The following is a 19,966-nucleotide window of genomic DNA, read 5'->3' as shown; positions in this document are numbered from 1 at the left end:
CCCTATGCAACTCCACACATCAGCCTGCCTGAAACCTGCACAGAGGTTACCAAATCACTTTGGGTTAGGAGGTGTCAGAATTCATCTGGTTTGATCTCCAGCCCTGCCTGCCTGTGTATGTGCCATGTGACACAGAGAATTAGTAGTAATATCTCATTCAGTGCTCTGCATGGGAATTGCTGTTGGAATGAGCCATTCTTTAATAATTTGCTTCCATTTTATTCCTTGCTGTGAGCCTCAAATTTCCTGCACAAGCACCATTTTTTACATGTTACCTCAAACATAACGCTTAACAAAAAAATATTTCAGTTTGTAGCAGGTTAAAGGTCCACCAAGAAGGAGCAAAGCACCCTGCTGTAGTGTGGGGATAGGGATTAAATGGCTTCTGGATGACTGTCCAGAATTATTTTCCTGATTTTGTATGAAGGCACCTGCACAAACATACACAATACATTCACCATTGTGCTTCTTGTTCTTTCAGATTTATATTGATATTAGGAAGATTTTGCAAAACAGGGATTTGTATCTGTAAATGCATCACAGTATATATTATACAGACATTCACAGGAAGATAAACTATGTGATAGACATCCCTGACTCTCCAGCTGTGCAAGACTATAGCAGTCACAGCAATCACCTCTGTCTTCCCTTGTCAAATTAATGAGCCGTGCTTGAAGTGACCCTAACAAAGGAGTTAAATTAAAATCATGTATAAAAGAACTTCAAATCAAAACAGACATGCCATATTTTTTAAAGGTTTGGCAGTGTGGTATACAGATTTACTGACTAGTACCTGACCACAGCAGGGTTTTCAAGGCTCCCTTCAGCCTCACTGTTCTGGGCTGCAAATGAACCTCCAGTCTGTGCTGATTAAACAGTTTTTTGCTGTTGTTGTGTCATAGACCCATAAAATCATTAAGGTTGGGAAATACCTCTAAGATTATTGAGTCCAGCCATTAACCCAGCTCCCCTGTGTTCACCTCTAAACTATGTCCCCAAATGCCCCATTCATTCACAAGCCTTTTGAGCACTTCCAGGAATGGCAACTCCACCACTGCCCTGTGCAGCCTGTCCCAATGCCTTCACTGACCACTCTTTCAGTGAAGGATTTGTTTCCTAATATCCAGCATAAATCTCTGCTAGTGCAACTTGAGGGTGCTTTCTCCTATCCTGTTGTTTGTTACCTGGGAGAAGAGACCAACCCTCCCCTGGCTCCAGCCTCCTTGCAGAGATGTTGATTCACCGCTCTCAAAGCCCAGGGAGAACCTGGCAGGAGTGCAGGTTCTGTGCATATCTGATGGTCCAGTTGGTTTTGCATGACTGAGGTGTGAAAATATTCCTCTTTTCCTTCCACAGAAAAATACATGGAATACTTAGTCTGACTTGTAATCCCAGCCCATTTATCCGTGTCTGTGCCAGCATGTGCTGCTTAAATGGAGACAGATAGACAGTGGGGACAGTACATGTCCCAACAGGAAAACCCTGATTTCATTTCACAGGTTATCTGTGGCTTTATTGCATCAGAAATGTCAGCCATGAGTAATTCCAGAAAAGCTATGACTGATGGGGAGCAATAAATAACAGTGCAGAGGAGCCCGAGCAGCTGAGGGTGGATGAGTTCTGAGGCAGTCCTATGATTTGGTGATGTGAGTGTTCTCTTCAAGAAAGATCCCTGGTCCTCCCATATTTGGGACAGTAAATCTGTGGCTTTAAGCAAGCACTGCTCTTGTGTCTGTAGTAAAACAGCCTTCTTCCTAGAGAGCTCTCCTGATCCTTGATGCTTGGAATTTTTTCACAGAGTGTGCACAGATAGGAAGCAAACCTCAGCTGGGAGAGCAGTCCCAGTGTGGAGGTGTCATTTCTGCCTGAAAAAGCAGTCTTGAGGTTTCCTTGCTGGCACACAACAGGTGCTTCCCTCCTTTAAATGATCTCTTGGGATCATGTCTCGGGATGGTGTAAATAATGGGATGCTTTGGGTTGGAAGGGACCTTAAAGATCATCCAGTTCCAGCCCCTGCCATGGGCAGGGACACCTTCCACTATCCCAGGGTACCCCAAGCCCCATCCAGCCTGGCCTTGGACCCTTCCAGGGATGGGGCAGCCACAGCTTCTCTGGGCACCCTGTGCCAGGGCCTCCCCACCCCCTGTAAAAATTTTCATGTCATTTTTCTGCTGTCCCATTTTACAGTGTCCTCCAGTGCAACACAAACACCCCCACTCACAACTGTGATGTTGGTTTTGCTGATACAAAATACAGCATGCCTTCAGAATTTGGCCCTGATTTAAGATTTGATCTTGAAAATAATAATTTCTCACTGGGCTTAATGCAATACTGCAAATAAAGAGCAAAACCCCAAAACCAAAAGCATAAAAGCAAAAATTAAAAAAAAACAAAAACCAACAAACCCAAAAGAAAAAAAAAAAAAATCCTACCACCCTCCAAAAAAAAAAAAAAAAAAACCAACAAAACCTCAAACAAACAAAAACCCCCACCTACATCTGAAACCAACAAACCAAAAACAAAACCACAAACCAAAATAAAGACTCCTACAGTCACAGACCAGTGTCCTCCCTGTGGCTGCTTCTCCACCACAAGCCACACAGTGTCTACTAAAAAAGTTAAGCATGAGAACAGCAGTTTGTATCGCTGGCAGACATCAGGATGGTCCAGGGGTCAGCAGTAAATGGGAGAGGACGTGGTATTAATTACAGAGGGTAAGTCTTAGACAAATCCAATTTCTTTCTTGCATAGATGGAATATATGGAATATACTTACACTTGGGTAAGGCTCAGTAGTGCACAACATCAAAAAAAACCATTATGCAATATCAAGAGAGTACACAATAAGGTTGCCAAACATCAAATCCCATGTCCCCTATTAAAAACAGATGGGATATTACCTTTTTCCATATTACCCATATGCTTTTAATACAGTTTCAGGATCTGATGCTGAAATACACTGCTGTCTGCTCCCATCCCAGCCCTGCTCCTCACAGCCTCCTCTGTAGATAAAGCCTGACATCTGGCAATGTCTGTGCAAATAGTGGCTTTAAGAGGCTGAAAAGAGCAAGACAGGGACAGAGGAAGGAGGGAGAGAAAGGGTTGTTTGTTGCTGTGGAGGAGAGGGAAAAACAACCTTCAAAAAGTGGGTCTAGGTATTGAATATCAATAAAATTTAGTATGTACAAAACCAACCAAGAACTCTCTAACTGGCAGACCTCAAAAGGGAGCTCCAGTGGGAAATTATTGTAGAGAAAAGGAGTTTCCTGTGTTGTTCTGTCAAAATGAGATGCAGGTCTGTTGCTGTATCTGCATGGAGATACAAATATAAAGCCACTACTGATAAAATGCATAGGAGGGTTTGTGGGCTGATAAATTACAAACAGAAAAGTCAAATATGGGGGCCCAGATCATGTGGGATGTAGGATTTGGGCAAACAGACAGAACTGGGTTCTGGAAAGTTAGAACCAAAAAGGAATTGAAGAATACAGTGAGCAAACAGAAGACCATGAGCTCTCCTGTTTCTGTGGGAGAATGGGTTAATGGGATCATTGAATTGTGCCAGTAGAAAATGGGATTTTATACCACTTTTGCCTTTGGCACAATACTGTACAATCATAGAATACCAGGTTGGGAGGAACCTCAATGATGGTGTGGTCCAACCTTTCTTGGAAAAATCATGGTCTAGTCAAGGTGGCCCAGCACTCTGTCCAGCTGAATCTTTAAAATGTTCAGAGCTGGGGAATCCACCAAGAAGGAAGCCTTAAGTCATGCACACTTCCAAAAGGATTCAGAAAACAGAGATAAAGAAAGAAAGAAACACTCACCAGAACTCAAACCTTCCAAATATTTTTCAAAGTAGACAGTGAAGTGATTTGATTATCTGAAGGTACATGGAGGAGGAGGAGGAAGATTCAATGCCCATAAAGTTACTGATGTAAAAGTGGAGGAAAGAACAGGAAGCTCTCATGAGAAGCTGAAGGCAGAGGCTGACGAGAAAATGGGCAAGTATTTGTGACAGCAAGAACAGGAATAGCATCCAACATCTAGACACATGTTCAGGTAGTACTGGATGTGTCCAGCTCTTGTATCATCAAGACCAGATGGTTATCTAGAATTTTAGCTAAAAAGAAAGATTGACACTAAGGCATCAAAGTGAAGAGTAGTGGCCTGTATCATGCAGGATATTGAAGTAAAAGATTAAATAGACTTTTGCGGCCTTAAATTTTAGAAGTATATGAATAAATGTTTAGATCTTCAAGATAGCTAAGACAACAACCCATCTTCAATAACACATCCCCACTGCCACATCAATTTATAAACATTCATAAATTTAATTGTTTAGAATTTAAGAGCTATGATAGCCTGAATTAACCCAATTCTTTATAGTTTCAAGGCAGACTTCCAGGAACCATGTTCCTCATTTAAAGCACCACTGATATCTCTCCACCACAGAGATTCATAAGCACCAGCAGAAAAACATGGTAATTGATACTTGTGAGTCCAGCTAGTACTTGGGCATAGCTCTGACATCACAGAATCATAGAATGGTTTGTGTTGGAATGGACCTTAAAGATGATCTTGTTCCACCCCCTGCCATGGGCAGGGATACCTTCCAAAAGACCAGGTTGCTCCCAGTCCTGTCCAACCTGGCCTTGGACACTTGTAGGGATGGGGCAGCCACAGCTTCTCTGGGCAAGTCATGGAAATTTTATAAAGTGTTTCAGCATGGTTAATCATATTTCAGTTAATGGAGAACTTACTTAATAAGCAGATCAAGTGGATGAATTGCCTCACTACACTTAAATCAGTATCTGATGGTGATACATGTGCTGCTTACCTACTGTTACCTTCTGCTGGGGACAGCAAGGCAGACTCGGTCACCATTAAGGTATCAACTGGCAAGCCAAGGCCACTCTGAAGGTCTCCAGTCTGATGAGTGTTGATAATTGTTCTGGCCAAACTCTTTAGGCTGTCACTTGTCAACCCATTTCTTGGACGACCCGGCAGATCACCAATCTCAATGATCAGCACTCTTGATGGACCAGCCCCATCAGGTGGATGCAGAGCTCGGGTGCTCCCTGGTTGTGTCCCCTCTTCCCATGGGCCATATCTGCTCTGAAAGGCTGTGCAAAATGCCATGTTGGGGCAATGATACCTCTTTTTGCTGGCATTGGCTGAGATTACCTTCAGCGTGCTTTCACCTCCCAGCACATTATGGGCTACTCTGACTTGGTCATGACCAATTTTCAAGAAATCAGCCAGTCGACGTACTATGATTGCCTCACCCTCTTCCCCAACAGCCTCATTTACAGTGAAAGCCACAAGAAGGGAAAGGCCAGCAACTATTTCCACGGGCTCCTTCTCATGAAGCAGAACATAGAGAAGGTTGTCCTCAAAGCTGAAGTAATTTGCTCCTGCCCCTTTGTTCATTGAAAAAGAAGATGGGGTCGGAGAGACATAATTCCCTTGGATGAAAACACGAAGGCTGAGTGGTTCAGTGAAGAATATGGCCAGGGGCAGCCTGGTTGTGTTTTGGCCACTGAGGAGGTAGAGTCTGAAAGCCAGAGGTGCCAAGTCTGGGAAGCAAACCGTGGTGAGTTTGGTGGACGGCAGAACAGAGAAGAAAGTAGAACGATGCTCTGCAGGGTAACACAAAGAAGGAGGGGTCTCATCACTGAAGGTATCCATAAAACTGTCAGTCATTGTAACTACTGGGAAGAGTCTCTGGCTGCTCACACTGGAGTCCAAGTTTTCTAAGATGACAAGTGCATGATCTGTCTGTTTGCAGAAGTAGCCTTGTACTGAGGGCTTGAAGAGGCACTTACTGTCATCTCTGTAAATTCCTGGAAGAGAATAAAGGGAGATGAGGAAAAGAAATTAATTGTTTCAGGCATCATCTCAAATTTTTTTTAATAGCTCCTTATTTTCCCACTCCAAATTTAAAGTCACTTTGTCAGTGCTAAAATTTTACACAGTTTTAAGAGAAGCCTGGGCACTGAGGGATATCAAATAGGTAGAAACTGCATCTACCTCTAGATGTCCTAGCACTGAAAATTGTTGAAGACTGAAAACAAATGACAGAGAAGCATCACATACACCTACCTTGCTCTTTCTAGATGCCAAACTATGATATCCATTGAACAAGCAGACATGCAAGACAGACATTTTGTCTGACCCAGCACTATGTTCCTCTGTCCCTGTGTCTTCTACATTTCCCTGGTCTCAAGCCTGCAGCAGGGTGATGAGTCAGGACATAAGTGCAGTTCTTTGGGAGGACAATTTAATTCTACAAAATGCTGTCTCATCCCGCTCACAAAGACTGTGCTTCAAACACAAAACACTAGAAAGGACCAGAACATCATTAATCTGCTCCAGTGATGAACCACCTCATCAAGTTCTAGAGCTGGAAGAAACCACCAGTTTCAGATACCTACAACTATAGGAGACTCTGACACATGTTCCAAATGTCCAAACTCCCAGTGCAGTCAGTGGAGATCTGGAATTTCAACCATTTTCTCACAGGCAGGTGTCTAGATTTGTTTGGGATGCCCTGAGGTACCTGAGACGTGTGACACAGGGTCTACAGAAAACCTATGCCCTTCAAGAACACCACGCCACGGCACTAGAAATTACACTAAATACACATCTGTGAAAACTGAAACACACCCAATTCCACAGCCATCAATACAAAGAAGTTTAAAACCAATGAAATTCACCCTAAAATACTTCCGTTTAGTCATCTGGATTACACTTTACTATCCTCTAACTTTATTGACCAGAGGTGGAACCCTGTCACCGAAATACAAGTGCAGAGTGTCATGTGGACTTCTTTTGGTAGCTGCAACATTTGTAGATGTAACACACAATCGATGGGAGTACAAAAGACACTTCAGGTCACACTTTGTTCTTTCACTGAATGTAACAGGGGTGAAGATCCTTACACATATCTCAGGATTTGCCAGTAAATCCCTTCCCAGGTGTCTCTGGAGACAAGTCAAGAGGATTCTTTCATGGAAGGCTCTGTAGAGAAGAGATGTAATCCACACAGTCTTCTGAGATAAAATCATAGACTCACAGAAAGGTTTGGGTTGAAAGGTTGGACCTTAAATATCATCTAGTTCCAACCTTTGCACTAGACCAGGTTTCTCAGAGCCCCATCCTACATGTCCTTGAACACTTTCAGGGGTGGGGAATACACAGCTTCTCTGGGAGACCAGTACCTCAACATTCTCACAGTAAAGAATTTCTTCCCAATATCAAATTGAACCCTACTCTTGTTAGTTTGATGCCATTCCCCCTTGTGCTGCCACTTCATATCTTTGTCAAAAGTCCTGAAAGGCACTATAAGTTTACAGTGTGCTCCATCTGAACAAATACAGGTCTCTGCTTTAAGATGAGAGAAATTGTGCCTCAGGCGCAAACGATGAGGTCACCACTGATTATAAAGAGAGAATAAAAGTAAATGAGTTCAGATATGGGCACCAAAACCATAAACATTTCTGCCTGGAGCATCTTAGGAAAAGATGTGTGTTTCTCTTTTTCCTTCCTCTCTTCAAAATAAAATCAAAGGAGGAATTTGCTGCTGTACCCAGTGAGAATCCTCCTTCCCTCACCCAGCCTGCTCCCTCCTTAGTCAGCTGTGCTCACAAATGTACTGGACAAAGTGTGGCCAATGTCCAAACTAACCCTGTGCTCCTCATTCAGCACTTGGGGACAGTATCCAGTTCACATAAAAAATAAGGGACAGCAACATCCCTGAGAGTCACAAACTTCTGGACGAATAAAAGGACATTAGGACAAAAGGACATCCCTTTTCAAGGACACACTACGTGAAAATTTCTGCCAGATAAAAGTAGCAGACTCCTAGAAAAGGAATGAACCATGAGAAATATTGGATGGGGCTCTGAGCAACATGATCCAGTAGAAGGTGTCCCTTCCCACAAGAGGAATGTTGGAACTGGATGATCTTTATGGTCGCTTCCAACCCAAGCCATTCTATGATTCAATTAAATAATTCTGGCCTCTTCCTTTAGGCACATCTCAAAGCCTGGATCCTGTGGGTACTCACCTACTATGTATTTGCAGGGGAATTGTCATGTGCAGACCATGGTCTGTGAGCATTCCCCAGTATGAGTTCTCCCTCTGCACGTCACCGAGGGAAGCTATGGAATTACATAATTGTCGAGCTCTGCTCAGGGAGGATGTCCAAGTGAGATGAGATCTGTACAAAACCCCCTATTTTTAGACATCAGTTTAAAATTTGCTTTCCTTTTCTTGCTTTTCCCCGTATTTTTTTGCTTTATCAGTGTAAGTACTTTGCAGGAGTATTTTGCTGTTGGTGTGCGCTGGAGGCAAAAAGAGAGCGAGGAACAACTCTGTTCAGAACAGAAGTGGAAATGCTGTGCTCAGAGACATTGGAATTGGCCCCGGAGCACTGGGAGGATGTGCCGTGCCACCGGCAGCCTGCCCACAAAGGCTGACACATCTCATCCACGGCTCTCCCGGAAACACCCCGTCTCCCCCTGGTGACATTTCTCATGTCTACAAATGGGATTCGATGATATTTCATGATTTCCCAGGACCTTCCTTTGCTCTGCCTGCCTTGCAAAGGGAGCTGGCTTGGTTTCCTGTTCACACTCACACACACACCCATGCACACACACGCATCATTGCTTGTCTCCTTCCAAATGGCCTTATCTGCCAGTCACAATTTCTGCAGCCTGCAATTTCGATCACTTTTAAATGAAACCCATGCTGGCCTTAGTAATCATAATGTCATTTACAATTTACCACAAAACACATTTATTCAGTTAGTAGCACATTGGAGAAAGAGAACTCCATATGAACTCGCCACTGAAGCCCTAATCTGATTATTTCCTCATGAAAATCCAAGCAGGGGTGCTTGTAAGAGGGGTCTGAGAGGAGAAGAAAAAGTGAGTCCTGGCCACAGCTGACTCTGATAATCAATGAGAACAGATAAGTGATGCGGCGTGTCATGGCCAGCAGCTAACCTGCCCCAGGGCTTTCCTCTAAAAAAGGCCAGAGTGGACAGGACTTAATAAATACTGAGTGACCACTGAATATTGAGCTGACATGTGCTATTTACATTGGTGATGAACAATAACAGTGATAAATTCCAGAAGCATCGCCCCGCAAAGGGTGAAATTGGATTACAGAAGTTCTATTTGTACATGTTTACACACGCACACACACACGTGTGTGAGAGGGAGAACAAACTGGGGAAAAAAGAAAGAGTCAACCATAGTCCCTAGAAATGTGTGGGAAAGATGGAGAAGATATTCATGTGCTACTGAACACCATGCTGGGATATTGTGCACCCCGTCAGAGGAAGGGGACATGTGTGCTTTGGGGTCATAAATTCACCTGTTTGTCCTGCTCCACACAGAAAGGAGAGAGAAATGATATGTGGAATGCTTGTGTGTCCACCTTCTGCAGGTAACTCCTCCACCTCAGCGACCAGGCTTTGCTTTCTGCAGGTTCCCCCCATCATCAAGGCAAATTTATTATTTATTTGTATACATAAACACACCAGCACATACATCTAGATGAGATTTTAGCACTCAGGTTGCTTCTAGGGCTCCTGACAAATATTAACTTTATGTCAATATTTGTCCTTCCTGTCGTGAAATGAGGATTTTCCACCTCATTTCACATTTGAAAAGAAAAATGTGCCGAGGGGGCCCTCTTTGCTTAGGAAAAAAACCCACCGCCACTACCACCACCACCTCATATCCTTTATTTAAAAAAATGGAGAGAGGTAGAAGGAGGGAAGAGCATTTTTTAAAATAGATGTTTTGACTTAAAGGCACATAGAGTCCTTTACAAGTCTCCTGTCTTTTCCCTTGTTCCCCAATGCCAAATAAATAAAATAAAATAAATTCTACATTTAAAATTGAATGAAATACATCAACATTAATGATTTTCCCCTTCAGGTTAACACCACCATTTGCTTCAATAATTTTTACCCATTTCATGATAGATTTCGTAATTCATGGTACAAGGAAAAATAGAGCCTTTTTTGACAAAAACAAAAGGCTATGTCAGTTTTTTATCAAAATAAAATAAATCTCCCACAATTTTCTTTCCATCTGACTGGATTTGCCCGTCAGTTATTTCTAATTTAACTACAATTATAGCAACAAAAATATAAAAGCAAGGAGGGGAGGAAGGGGAAGGGGAGAAATAAATGGGACACTGTTTAGAAATTGCAATTCATTGGCCTTGGGCTGGCCAGCACATATCTTTGCTGAGGGGGAAATATTCATCAGCATTAACTGTTCCTTTTGACCTGCTGACATTCAAATGGGAAATAAAGGGGGAAAAAAAAGGCGTAGGAATAGCATCTTAGAAATCTAGAAAAGGTAAATTATTCTGAGTTCAGTTGCACAGGAAGGCACAGTGGTACAAATGTTTCTCGCGTGATTGTGTACAAATGTGCTGGTTTTGGCTCAGACAGAGTTAATTTTCTTCACAGTAGCTGTTTTGTGCTGTGTTTTGGGTTTGTGCTGAAAATGGTGTTAATGACACAGAGATGTTTTCATTATTGCTGAGCAGGGCTTGCACAGAGTCGAGGCCTTTTCTGCTCCTCATCCCACCCATGAATGGGCTGGAGGTGCACAGGGATTTTGGAGGGAACACAGACAGGACAGCTGACCCCAGGTGACCCAAGGGATATCTCAGACCATGTGGGGTCTTGCTTAGCATATAAAGCTGGGGGAAGAAGAAGGAAGGGGAAGACATTTGGAGTGATGGCATTTGTCTTCCCAAGTCCCTGTTCCATGTGATGGGGTCCCACTGGGATGGCTGAACACCTGCCTGTCCATGGGAAGTGCTGAACGAATTCTTTGTTTTGCTTTGCTTGCTTACACAACTTTTACTTCCCCTGCTTAAAGGTCTTTATCTCAACCCACAAGTTTTCTCCCTTCTATCCTTCCAATTCTACCCCCCATCCCACCAGGGCAGAGTGAGTGAGGGGCTGTGTGGGGTTGAGTTGCCAGCTGGGGTTAAACCATGGGAACACACACACACATAAACATGTACTCATAGCAGGGACCCATGTAAATAAAAATAGAGTGACTGTTTTAGGCTGTTAATTCTTTCTTTTAAAGAAAGTTATTTTGGAAGGAAATGAGTCTCATAACATCACTCTGTGTGGGGGTTTTATGCTCTCCTCTTTATCATTCTTCTATAAAAACCTTTGAACCCCCTAGCCAATTTTAGTCCCATTTGTGGACTCAAAAATACTATGTTCCTTCAAGGTTTGTAAAAGTAGGAGCCCAAGTAGAGAAAATACATTTATTAGTGTTTTCTTTGAAGGAAGGTCTGTAGTAAAACTCTCTTCTTACACATCCTGAGATCCTCATTCACCCTTCCCTTCCACATGCAAATTCAAAGAAAAACAGGTGTAGTACATGAAGTATTTGCTCTTGCATTCATTGTGTACATGCTTTGATATGGCCACACACATTGTAACTATTTATTCTCTGTAAAATCAAGTGTCATTTGCCTCTTTCATACAGTTATACATTTTTATGTTTGCATCAACCCTTCAGAGCTCCCCATGCTGAGAGGGAAGGCCCATGTTACAATATATCTCTCCCAGTCATGAACAAAAAATTACAGTTTTACAGTTCCCAGAGACTATAATAATAACTCATTCTTGATGTCAAAGCATCAGTGCACAAATAAGGTCTTAAGAAGAGAGACCAGCAACTCTCCGAGGTCAGAATTCTCTCCAACAGGGATCAAAAAGAGTATGGGAACAAAGCATGCATATAGCAATGTTCACCCAAAGTGCTCCTCAAGCTTTCAGTGATTTACAGGTCAGGAACCTCTTGAGTTAGAGAGATCTTTGTTGGTCTTTGCATTTGAGAGAAAACACCAAACCTGTCTCACAAACCCACGAAAAGCTGGGGAGGAGAATAACCCAGCCAGGAGAAAATATCTTGAGCCCTCTCAAAGGAGGCAGGTCAGTAAATCTGGAAGAGCCCTTTAGTGAGGTTGCCCAGACCAGGCTGGATTAAGGGATTTTCCTTACAGTTTCACAAATCTGAATTGCAAGGCGCCACACCTGGGAATACCTGTGTCCAGAAGACTTAGCTGGAACTGAGCTGCCAGAGCATTTTATCCATCAAAAATTATAAAATAACAAGTGCCAAGTCAGTTTCTAGTCCCTGAGGCCAGCTGGCATGGCAGTCCCCTAGTATTAAAGTCACTGAGCCTCCAGAAGACAGTGGTCATCTCCAAACTGCTCTTTTGAACTGGATCCTGACTTGTGCTAATTTCTAGAAAGCACCCGGGAGTTATTTTGGACACTACTGGGTTGTCTGGGACAAAAGGGGGGGTGGAACTGTGCTCTTGATGCAACAGGAAGCTCCAGTGTCCGTACCCCAGTTCTGCTTGACTGGGCCCATTCCTGCTACTGCCAGCACTGGTCCAGAGCAGCTTGTCCATAATTTTATTAAACTTAATCAGAAAGACACAACTGGGAAGGATTTTGTCTGCATTATTATTCATGATTTGGGAACTTTAGTCATTTTTGCCATCCTGACAACACAAAAGTCTCCATAATACTTATTTCAAGAACAAATCCAATGCAGTGACAGAAGTGTTACCTGCCATTATACTCTGCATGGAGACAAAAACGGTTAAACAGCCCTGACTGGAGCTTTTAGAAGGTCTCATGAAGCAAGCAAGACAAACAAACTATTCCCACAAACCTCTTGAAGCCATTAACCACCATCCAAAGAGCCAGTAACTGTGTGAGATGGGTCTCGTCTCCCAGGAAAGACAAATAGAAATGCAAAGAGAAACATTTTTTGTTCGCTATTATGTCACCTTTGAAAAACATGTTGTTCTGCAAATATTAGGTTTTTTTCTCTTGTTGCTACCAAAGCTTTTCCCATTTTCTTCCCCTTGCAGATAATCCTGATTTCCTTCAGTTGTTTTTAAAAGGATTTTTCTCTCCTCCTGACCAGCAACCTCGCTGACTGAAGCTTTAGTCACACTGAGACCTGTGGCTCAACATAAAGGTGAGGGGCAGCAAACAGCTGAGCTTTTGCCAACACAACTCCAGTCACCATCTCTCTGGTCTAGGATTGATAAAATTACCACCACCACCACCACCTGAAAGCAGAACAGCAATTTTGTCAAATGCCAGACCTAAAAATGAATGTGGCTGTGCCACGCACTGCTCTGAGCTGTGGATATAATGAGTTTTGAATGGGAAGTCCTGGACACAATAAATCTGTGCCATATGTGACCATTTCCTGTGTCAGTTCCTTTCTCATAACCAGTGGAGGCTTCGCCCTCCCCCTCACTTTCCCTTTCATGACCCCACACCAGGGCTCTGAAATCTTTCAGGGCTGCTTTTGGGCCCCAGGCCTTTCCACAGCAGTTGCATAAATAAATGAGTTTGACAGCAAACATCGTAATGGTTACGGTAATTTGTGCTCCACACAAGTGCTTGTGCTACTCGCTGGAGAAACGGGGGAGGAAAGAGCTTGTTTTGTTACCACAAACGAAAGTATGTTCTCTGACAAGTGGTGAAAGAATTAGTCAAATAAACTTGAACCCTATTCAGAACATCGCTGTTATGGACGGGGAGGTTCTCAGCTTTGCTTTCCCTCCTTGGCCTGCAGTCACTGCAAAGACAAATCATCCTTTTCTTCTGCAAAAATAAAGTTAGGACATAAGATGAACTGCCTCAAAATAAAATTTTCAGGGAACTCCACTTTACTGCTATTATTATTATCATTTCTTCCCAAAGAGAACCGTTCTTTGGTCCTGGGAACTCACTCACAAAGAGACTGAATGATTTTCCTTTAGAAGCAGGCTAGAAGGAAAATGCCAAATACCTGCAGTCTCTGGAAATATTTGGGCTAGAAATAAGCTTTAAAATGACAATAATTTCTATGAGAAATAGCTGGCGAGGGCAAAACAAAATCTATTATTTGTTCTAATTTTTCCCTTTTTGATTCATTAGCAAATCACACATTTTGTCCAAATTGCAAACTTTTACTAACTTTTCAAGTTTCCCTGAGAAATTATAATATTTTTTGTCTGTGTAAATTTTTTTCTGTAAAACTGTGTTATCAAACCCCCTTTTTTTCCCCCAGCAATATCATTTTTAAAAAAACATGTTTCATATATAATAATTTCAGCCCAGGAAGATCACAGACATTTCACTTACCATAGCAAAGGGCATGATTAGTTTATAGAAGCTTTATAAAAATTGTTAGGAAGGAAGGTTGGTTTCCCATGTCCAGTCCAGGAAAACAAAATAAAGGTACTAATATTTTAACCAGAGAGGCTCAGTCTGGAAATTAGAAGACCATCTTTCTAGTTAAAAAAAAATGTAAGTAGCAAGAGCTTGAAACCAACTGATTAGGAACCTGGTGGAACTAACACAAGTGAAGGGTTTTTTAGCAAGTTATATTAATTTCTTTTTGGGAACACTGTAATTACAGATATCACTTTGGAGCCTTTCTTTCTTTCTTTTCTTTCTTTCTTTCTTTCTTTCTTTCTTTCTTTCTTTCTTTCTTTCTTTCTTTCTTTCTTTCTTTCCTTCTTTCTTTCTTTCCCTTCTTTCTTTCTTTCTTTCTTTCTTTCCCTTCTTTCTTTCTTTCTTTCTTTCTTCCTTTCCCCATCTAAGTTACAAAAAAATGTTAAAATCTTGCTCGTACCTGCCTTGGTACGAACCTTGGCTGAAGGTTCAGTTCAAGAGCTTGTGCTCATAACAGAAAGGTTCACAAGCACAAGAGTCCCTGTGACATTATTAGGGTGATTTTCAGCAATATTAGTCCTGTATGGGCTGTGGACTTGAATCTTAAAGCAGAAGGATTTCATTATGGGTACAGACAGCTATATTATGCCATGACATATTTATGACAATGAACAGTAATGGGAGGAGAGTATTTTAAGCCTTGGAAGTCGAAATTAATCTGAGAGCACAGTGCAGAATCAGAGCACCTATGAAAACATATTGAAGAGCTAAAATTTGAGACACAAAGGCTACAGTCATTATCTGGGCACATAGAATGGGATTCGTCACATTAATTCTAGCTGCCTAAATGTTAAGCGTCTAGTCTAAGCTAATTGTCTTGTCTAAGTCGTTCATCTAGACAATAATCATTAGAGAGAGGGAGAGGAGAGACTTTTAGAGGGTCATTCATTCCTGCTTTTCTTTGGATGGATTGTGTCACTTCTGGAGGTATCTGTCTCTGCTGGCTATGTGGGGAGCCTAGGCAGATATTTTGGACTGAAGACCTGTCTTTAGAATCAGAGAATGACTGAATCATTAAGTTTGGAAAAGATCTCAAAGATCATCAAGGCCAACCTTTGACCGATCGCCACCCTGCCATTAAGCCATAACACTAAGTGCCAGTGCCATTGGGTAAAATGAGTCCAAGCACTAATGATGTTGCTAATGAGGCTTGTGGAGCGGCCAGGCCAATCCATGTTCATGATCTGAAATAAGTGAAAAATGACAGCTCTGTACACACCTCTAAGTAACCATGTTCTCCAGTTTTGAATAAGAGGAAAGAGAGAAAGGAGGGAGATGAAGCCACTACCATCAAGATAAAAAAAAATAAAAAGAAAACTCTCCTCTCCCTTACAGAGATATAAACAAGCTACAAGCAAATTTTTGAGGAAGACCCTGAAAAAGACCAAACTCTGTGTTTGGCTTTTGTATCTGTGATTAACAAGCCATGGGATCCAGGTACTCCTCGCATGTGTAAGGAGCAGTCACCCTACAAACCAAGGCTCTGTCTGCTCCTGAACAGTGCAGCTCACACAGGAAACAGAGGGGACCCTCAGCAAAGTACCTTGGAAAGCCCAAAATTAGAGAACTTACCCAAAAAAAGTTGAGTAAACATAAAAAGACCATAAAAAATTATTTCTAACCTCTGGAACCAACATGGATGCAGGAACGGAAGCACACTGGTTTCAAACGCCACTTCCAAAAAAATCAAATGTGTCTGTAGCCATAGTCCAAAAATGCCTACAATGAATCTTGGGGAAAAAAATGGGCCAGAAGAGATTTACAAATGTCAAACTTCCAATATTTCAAACTTCTGCTCAGAGCAAGGCTAACTACAAAGTTATATCAGGCTTCTGGAGGGCTTTATCACAAATCATAGTACACCTACATTTAAGGCTTTTAAGTTTCAGAGGACAAAACTCCCAGATTAGAGTATGTCCAGAGGAGCTGCTGGGGTTGAAAATGGCTTGGAGAAGATCTGTGATCCTGATGACACTTTCATGCATAACTTCAGATGCTTACAAGACTGTTTGAAGAAGCCTTGAGGGTTGATTTTGCAAATAGTTTTTATACTCATATACTATTTCAGGTAGTCCAAGGTCTGTTCCTTGTCCCATCCCAAGACTTCTGGATAGCTCCAACTGGAAAAGAGTATGTTTGGAGGTGGAACATCTCTTGTACTTTACCAGCGAGTGTTCTTCATGTTCATATAAACATGAATGGACAGACTCACACTGATGCTGGTTGTGCGGTGTGATGCCCATGGAGAAAAATAGTAAGGGTATCGGTGGAGCACTGAAAACATCCACCAGTCCCGATTGTCCTGCTCTAACTAGTAAGGATCACTTCCTTTATATTTTATTCCAGACTTACTAGCGAGCTGTTTGAAATTTCACACAGCCCTTGGAGTTATTTTGACCAGGGAGTATATTTAAAACTCATTGTGCCTAATGTTGTCTTTCTACAATTGAGAAGTAATCAGGAAAGACGTGAAAATAAATAGACAAGTGAGAGGCAAAATGAAATATGAAGTGGCTAGAAAGGAGTCTGCTCTCTAATGTATTTTTTCAGCTTATTATTGTAAAAGCCCAGAGCAAAAGAGTAGCTTTGAAGAGTCTTTTGTTAATAGTGGAAAGGTTGTCTTTATATTTTTCTTAACTTTTTATTTATTAACCATACTGCACAGGGTACTTCCATAAGTGATGGCCAAGTTTCAGGTTTCAGGGACTTGTTTAGTCTGAAAACATCCCAGGCTGCATTGGGAAGCATAAAAGAGAAGTAACAGGCCAGTGTACAGTGTTAGAAGGAAGTAAAAGCGAATTGCATTTGTTCTCTCCTTTTCCCTGTAATTTCTGGTGGCTGAGCTTGTAAAGGTTTGGATGTCCTGTTTGGATGGTTAAGATGCATTCCCAGCAGGCCACTTCCTCAGGTGGTCTAGCTGATGACAGCATGAGGCCAATGTAAAACAGCTGATGTGTTGACCCTATCTGACAATAAAATTATAAAGCTGCATTCCTACACTGGGCAATCCTCCAGATCATCGTGAAAAATAGAAAATAAATGTAATTGAGGGCACTTACCTTATGCTCAAGCCCTAAACCATGACAGTCAATAACATTTTTGAGACTCTTGGTGTTGGGGCATTATGTATTTATTTATCATTGCCCTGATTACAGGGCTAAGTGTAAAAATATTCAGTTTCTACAAAACCTCATCAAAGCTGTCAGGTGATAAAATATTATCTATGCACATTAAACCAGAGAGGTGCATTAGGAAGATTTGTTTCTTTGAGAGTTTTTAGTGTTTTAGCACCAGGGAAAAAAAAAAGAGCACTGATACTGTGTTAGGATAGGCAGAACAATTCAGGACTCTCCAAGGCTTCTTAGCTCAGGCATCCTGCAGGAATTTAAAGGATGCCCTTCGTGTATAATAGTTTACATTATCTAACTTTTATGAAGAGAATTGTCAACATGGACAATTTTGGTCTGGTTTTTTTTTGGTATAACACCCGCATTGCCAGACACACACATCAGACAAGCACAAGCATGACTTTTACTTGTTTATTGCTTGGCATCAAAAATATCAGAACACATTTAATTTTCTGGACACACCAATTGAAAATCTCAGCTGAAAAGCTCTCAGCAGGGACCTCCACAGGCTTTTCTGATGGTTTGGGCCATCAGGGAGTGTCTTTCAGCACCCTGAAGAGCCAAGACTTTTTGGAGAACCTTCAAAGAGCCCATCTGGCAGGGTTTGTTCAGATTTCACAAGTCTCATGTGGCAGTCACAGGGGACAGCAGGCTGGAGACTTGTAGGACATGTTTGTATCCCAGTAGGTTGGAAAGGCTTGTTCCAGAGGCAGAGTACACAAAGTACTCAGTGCTAAGTGCCAAGGCTAATCCAGCATGTAGAAAACTGGTGCAAGCCATTTCCAAACCTGCCTTGCCTTATCAAGACAATCTGGGCTACAACCACTCTCCATGAAAGCCACAGAAATTCTGTTTACGTATAATTCCCCTTTCCAACCCAAATCCTGCCCAAAAGGGTGGTATTTTATGCCAAGCTGTTGTTAAAAATGGATTCACATTTTCCTGAACGTTGTGTTTCCCTGGGGTCCCAAAATGGTTAATAATACTGGCAACACTACAGCCAGGAACCTGAATGCCCAGCCTGAAGGATGTGCTGTGGAAAGCAACGCTGTGCTGCCATGGACATGGAGGGGAGGAGGAATATGAGGGAATCTCAGCTTTTTCCTTTTGCTCTCCATGTCTCATATGGAACAGGAGCTCAGACAGAGACGCCTCAGAAGTAGAGGTCTGAATTTAATAAAGCTGTCTGGGGGGAGGGAGACAGGGAAGAGAAGATCATGAAGATAAGAGAGGCAGAGAAAGGAAGGCAGGAGAAGAAAGGACATTACAGCTGGCTGGTGATGGCTGTGCCCTTTCAGACTCAAGTGGGCGGAAGTGAAATATTTGTTTAAGAGGCAGGACACCAGTTCATTATGGAAAGAATAGGAAAGAAAAAAATAATGGTTTATAGTTTGGACATATATTTCCATGCCACTGTAATGAGGACAGGCCAAAGGCAAGGGAAGACAAGGATAATGGCAAGATGCTGCAAGGTAATTAATAGGGCTGCTGGATTTCATCACAATTTTGGGGGATATTGGAATGACCATTTAAATTCAGTGCAGCTACACCTACGGTATGCAAGAAGCTGAACCCCTGTTTAGGAAAATAATCTCTTTCAAGGAAACAATTCCACAGATTAGCATAATCAAAGGGTCTCTTTGCTTCCCCACTTCTGCAACCTTTCTCCTGTTTCAACTTGAAGAATTAAAGTTAATTGAGGGGAGCAGGGAGGAGGAGGAAGCTCATCTCATCCCCACTGACACAGCCCCCTCCACCAAGGTACCAAGTTGACTTCCTTAAAGAAAAAATTAGCGAATGCACTGCCAAAGATCCCATCTAAGGATGCTTTTTTCTTTTCCATAAGATTCTGTTTGTTAGAAAAACCAAAAAAGGACACCAGAGGGAAAATAAATGCAGATACATTTTTAATGCATGCATTTAATTTTCAGAACATGGTGGGCACTTCAGTGCCAGGCACTGGAACTGCAAGGGAGAATTTATCTAATCAGTCCTCCATGTCCCTGCTTCATTGACATAATGTGGTCCTGCCGATTAAAGCACTCCAATCTCTGCCTTTTCCTTCTCTTTCATACTAAAATTATTGATGTGCTTTGTACAATGTGTAATTGCCATTATTGTATATGTGCCTGGAGCATGTGCAGAGCTGAAATTGAAATAAATAAGCAAACAAAAATCATACGATAGTGAGCCTCTGATGGTATGGTGGGGGTTGGTGCTGTGGTATCACAAGCTGAAAATAGGATTTCATACTGCTGTGACTGGTTTTGATAGAGTGAGATTTGATAAGACTGAAAGAAAGGCTGCTGTGATCCTCCAGCCTGACCTCTTCTTTTCATACAGCAGAGACCGCCAGTAAACACCCAAATCAAAGTACCTCTTTTAGCATCCTGGGTCTGAGCCTCACCATCCAGGGATGTCACCAGAGCAGTCCTGATTTGCATCACCTGAGGATCTTGCCCAGTATCACACGATCACTTTTGCTCCATCCCTTTCTCTCCCTCTCACAGACATGCAGTAGATTTGTTCTT

The 19,966-nt window shown here is 42.1% G+C and overlaps 1 protein-coding gene across 2 annotated transcripts in view; it reads right to left on the bottom strand.

Moving 5' to 3' along the window:
* The window catches only part of PKHD1 (PKHD1 ciliary IPT domain containing fibrocystin/polyductin), a 236,131-nt gene that overhangs the window by 22,905 nt on the left and 193,260 nt on the right, over window positions 1–19,966 (bottom strand). For both annotated transcript variants that reach the window (XM_042032908.1, XM_042032909.1), the window contains exon 60: window positions 4,840–5,845. In XM_042032908.1, coding sequence (XP_041888842.1) covers window positions 4,840–5,845 — 1,006 coding nt within the window. The remainder of the gene's footprint in view (window positions 1–4,839; window positions 5,846–19,966) is intronic.

The sequence above is a fragment of the Corvus kubaryi genome, unplaced genomic scaffold, assembly GCF_017639235.1.
Source record: "Corvus kubaryi isolate FWS band 111438036 unplaced genomic scaffold, C.kubaryi_AGA036_p1.0 37354, whole genome shotgun sequence".
NCBI lineage: Eukaryota > Metazoa > Chordata > Aves > Passeriformes > Corvidae > Corvus > Corvus kubaryi.
This window is presented reverse-complemented; position numbering and strand designations above follow the sequence as displayed.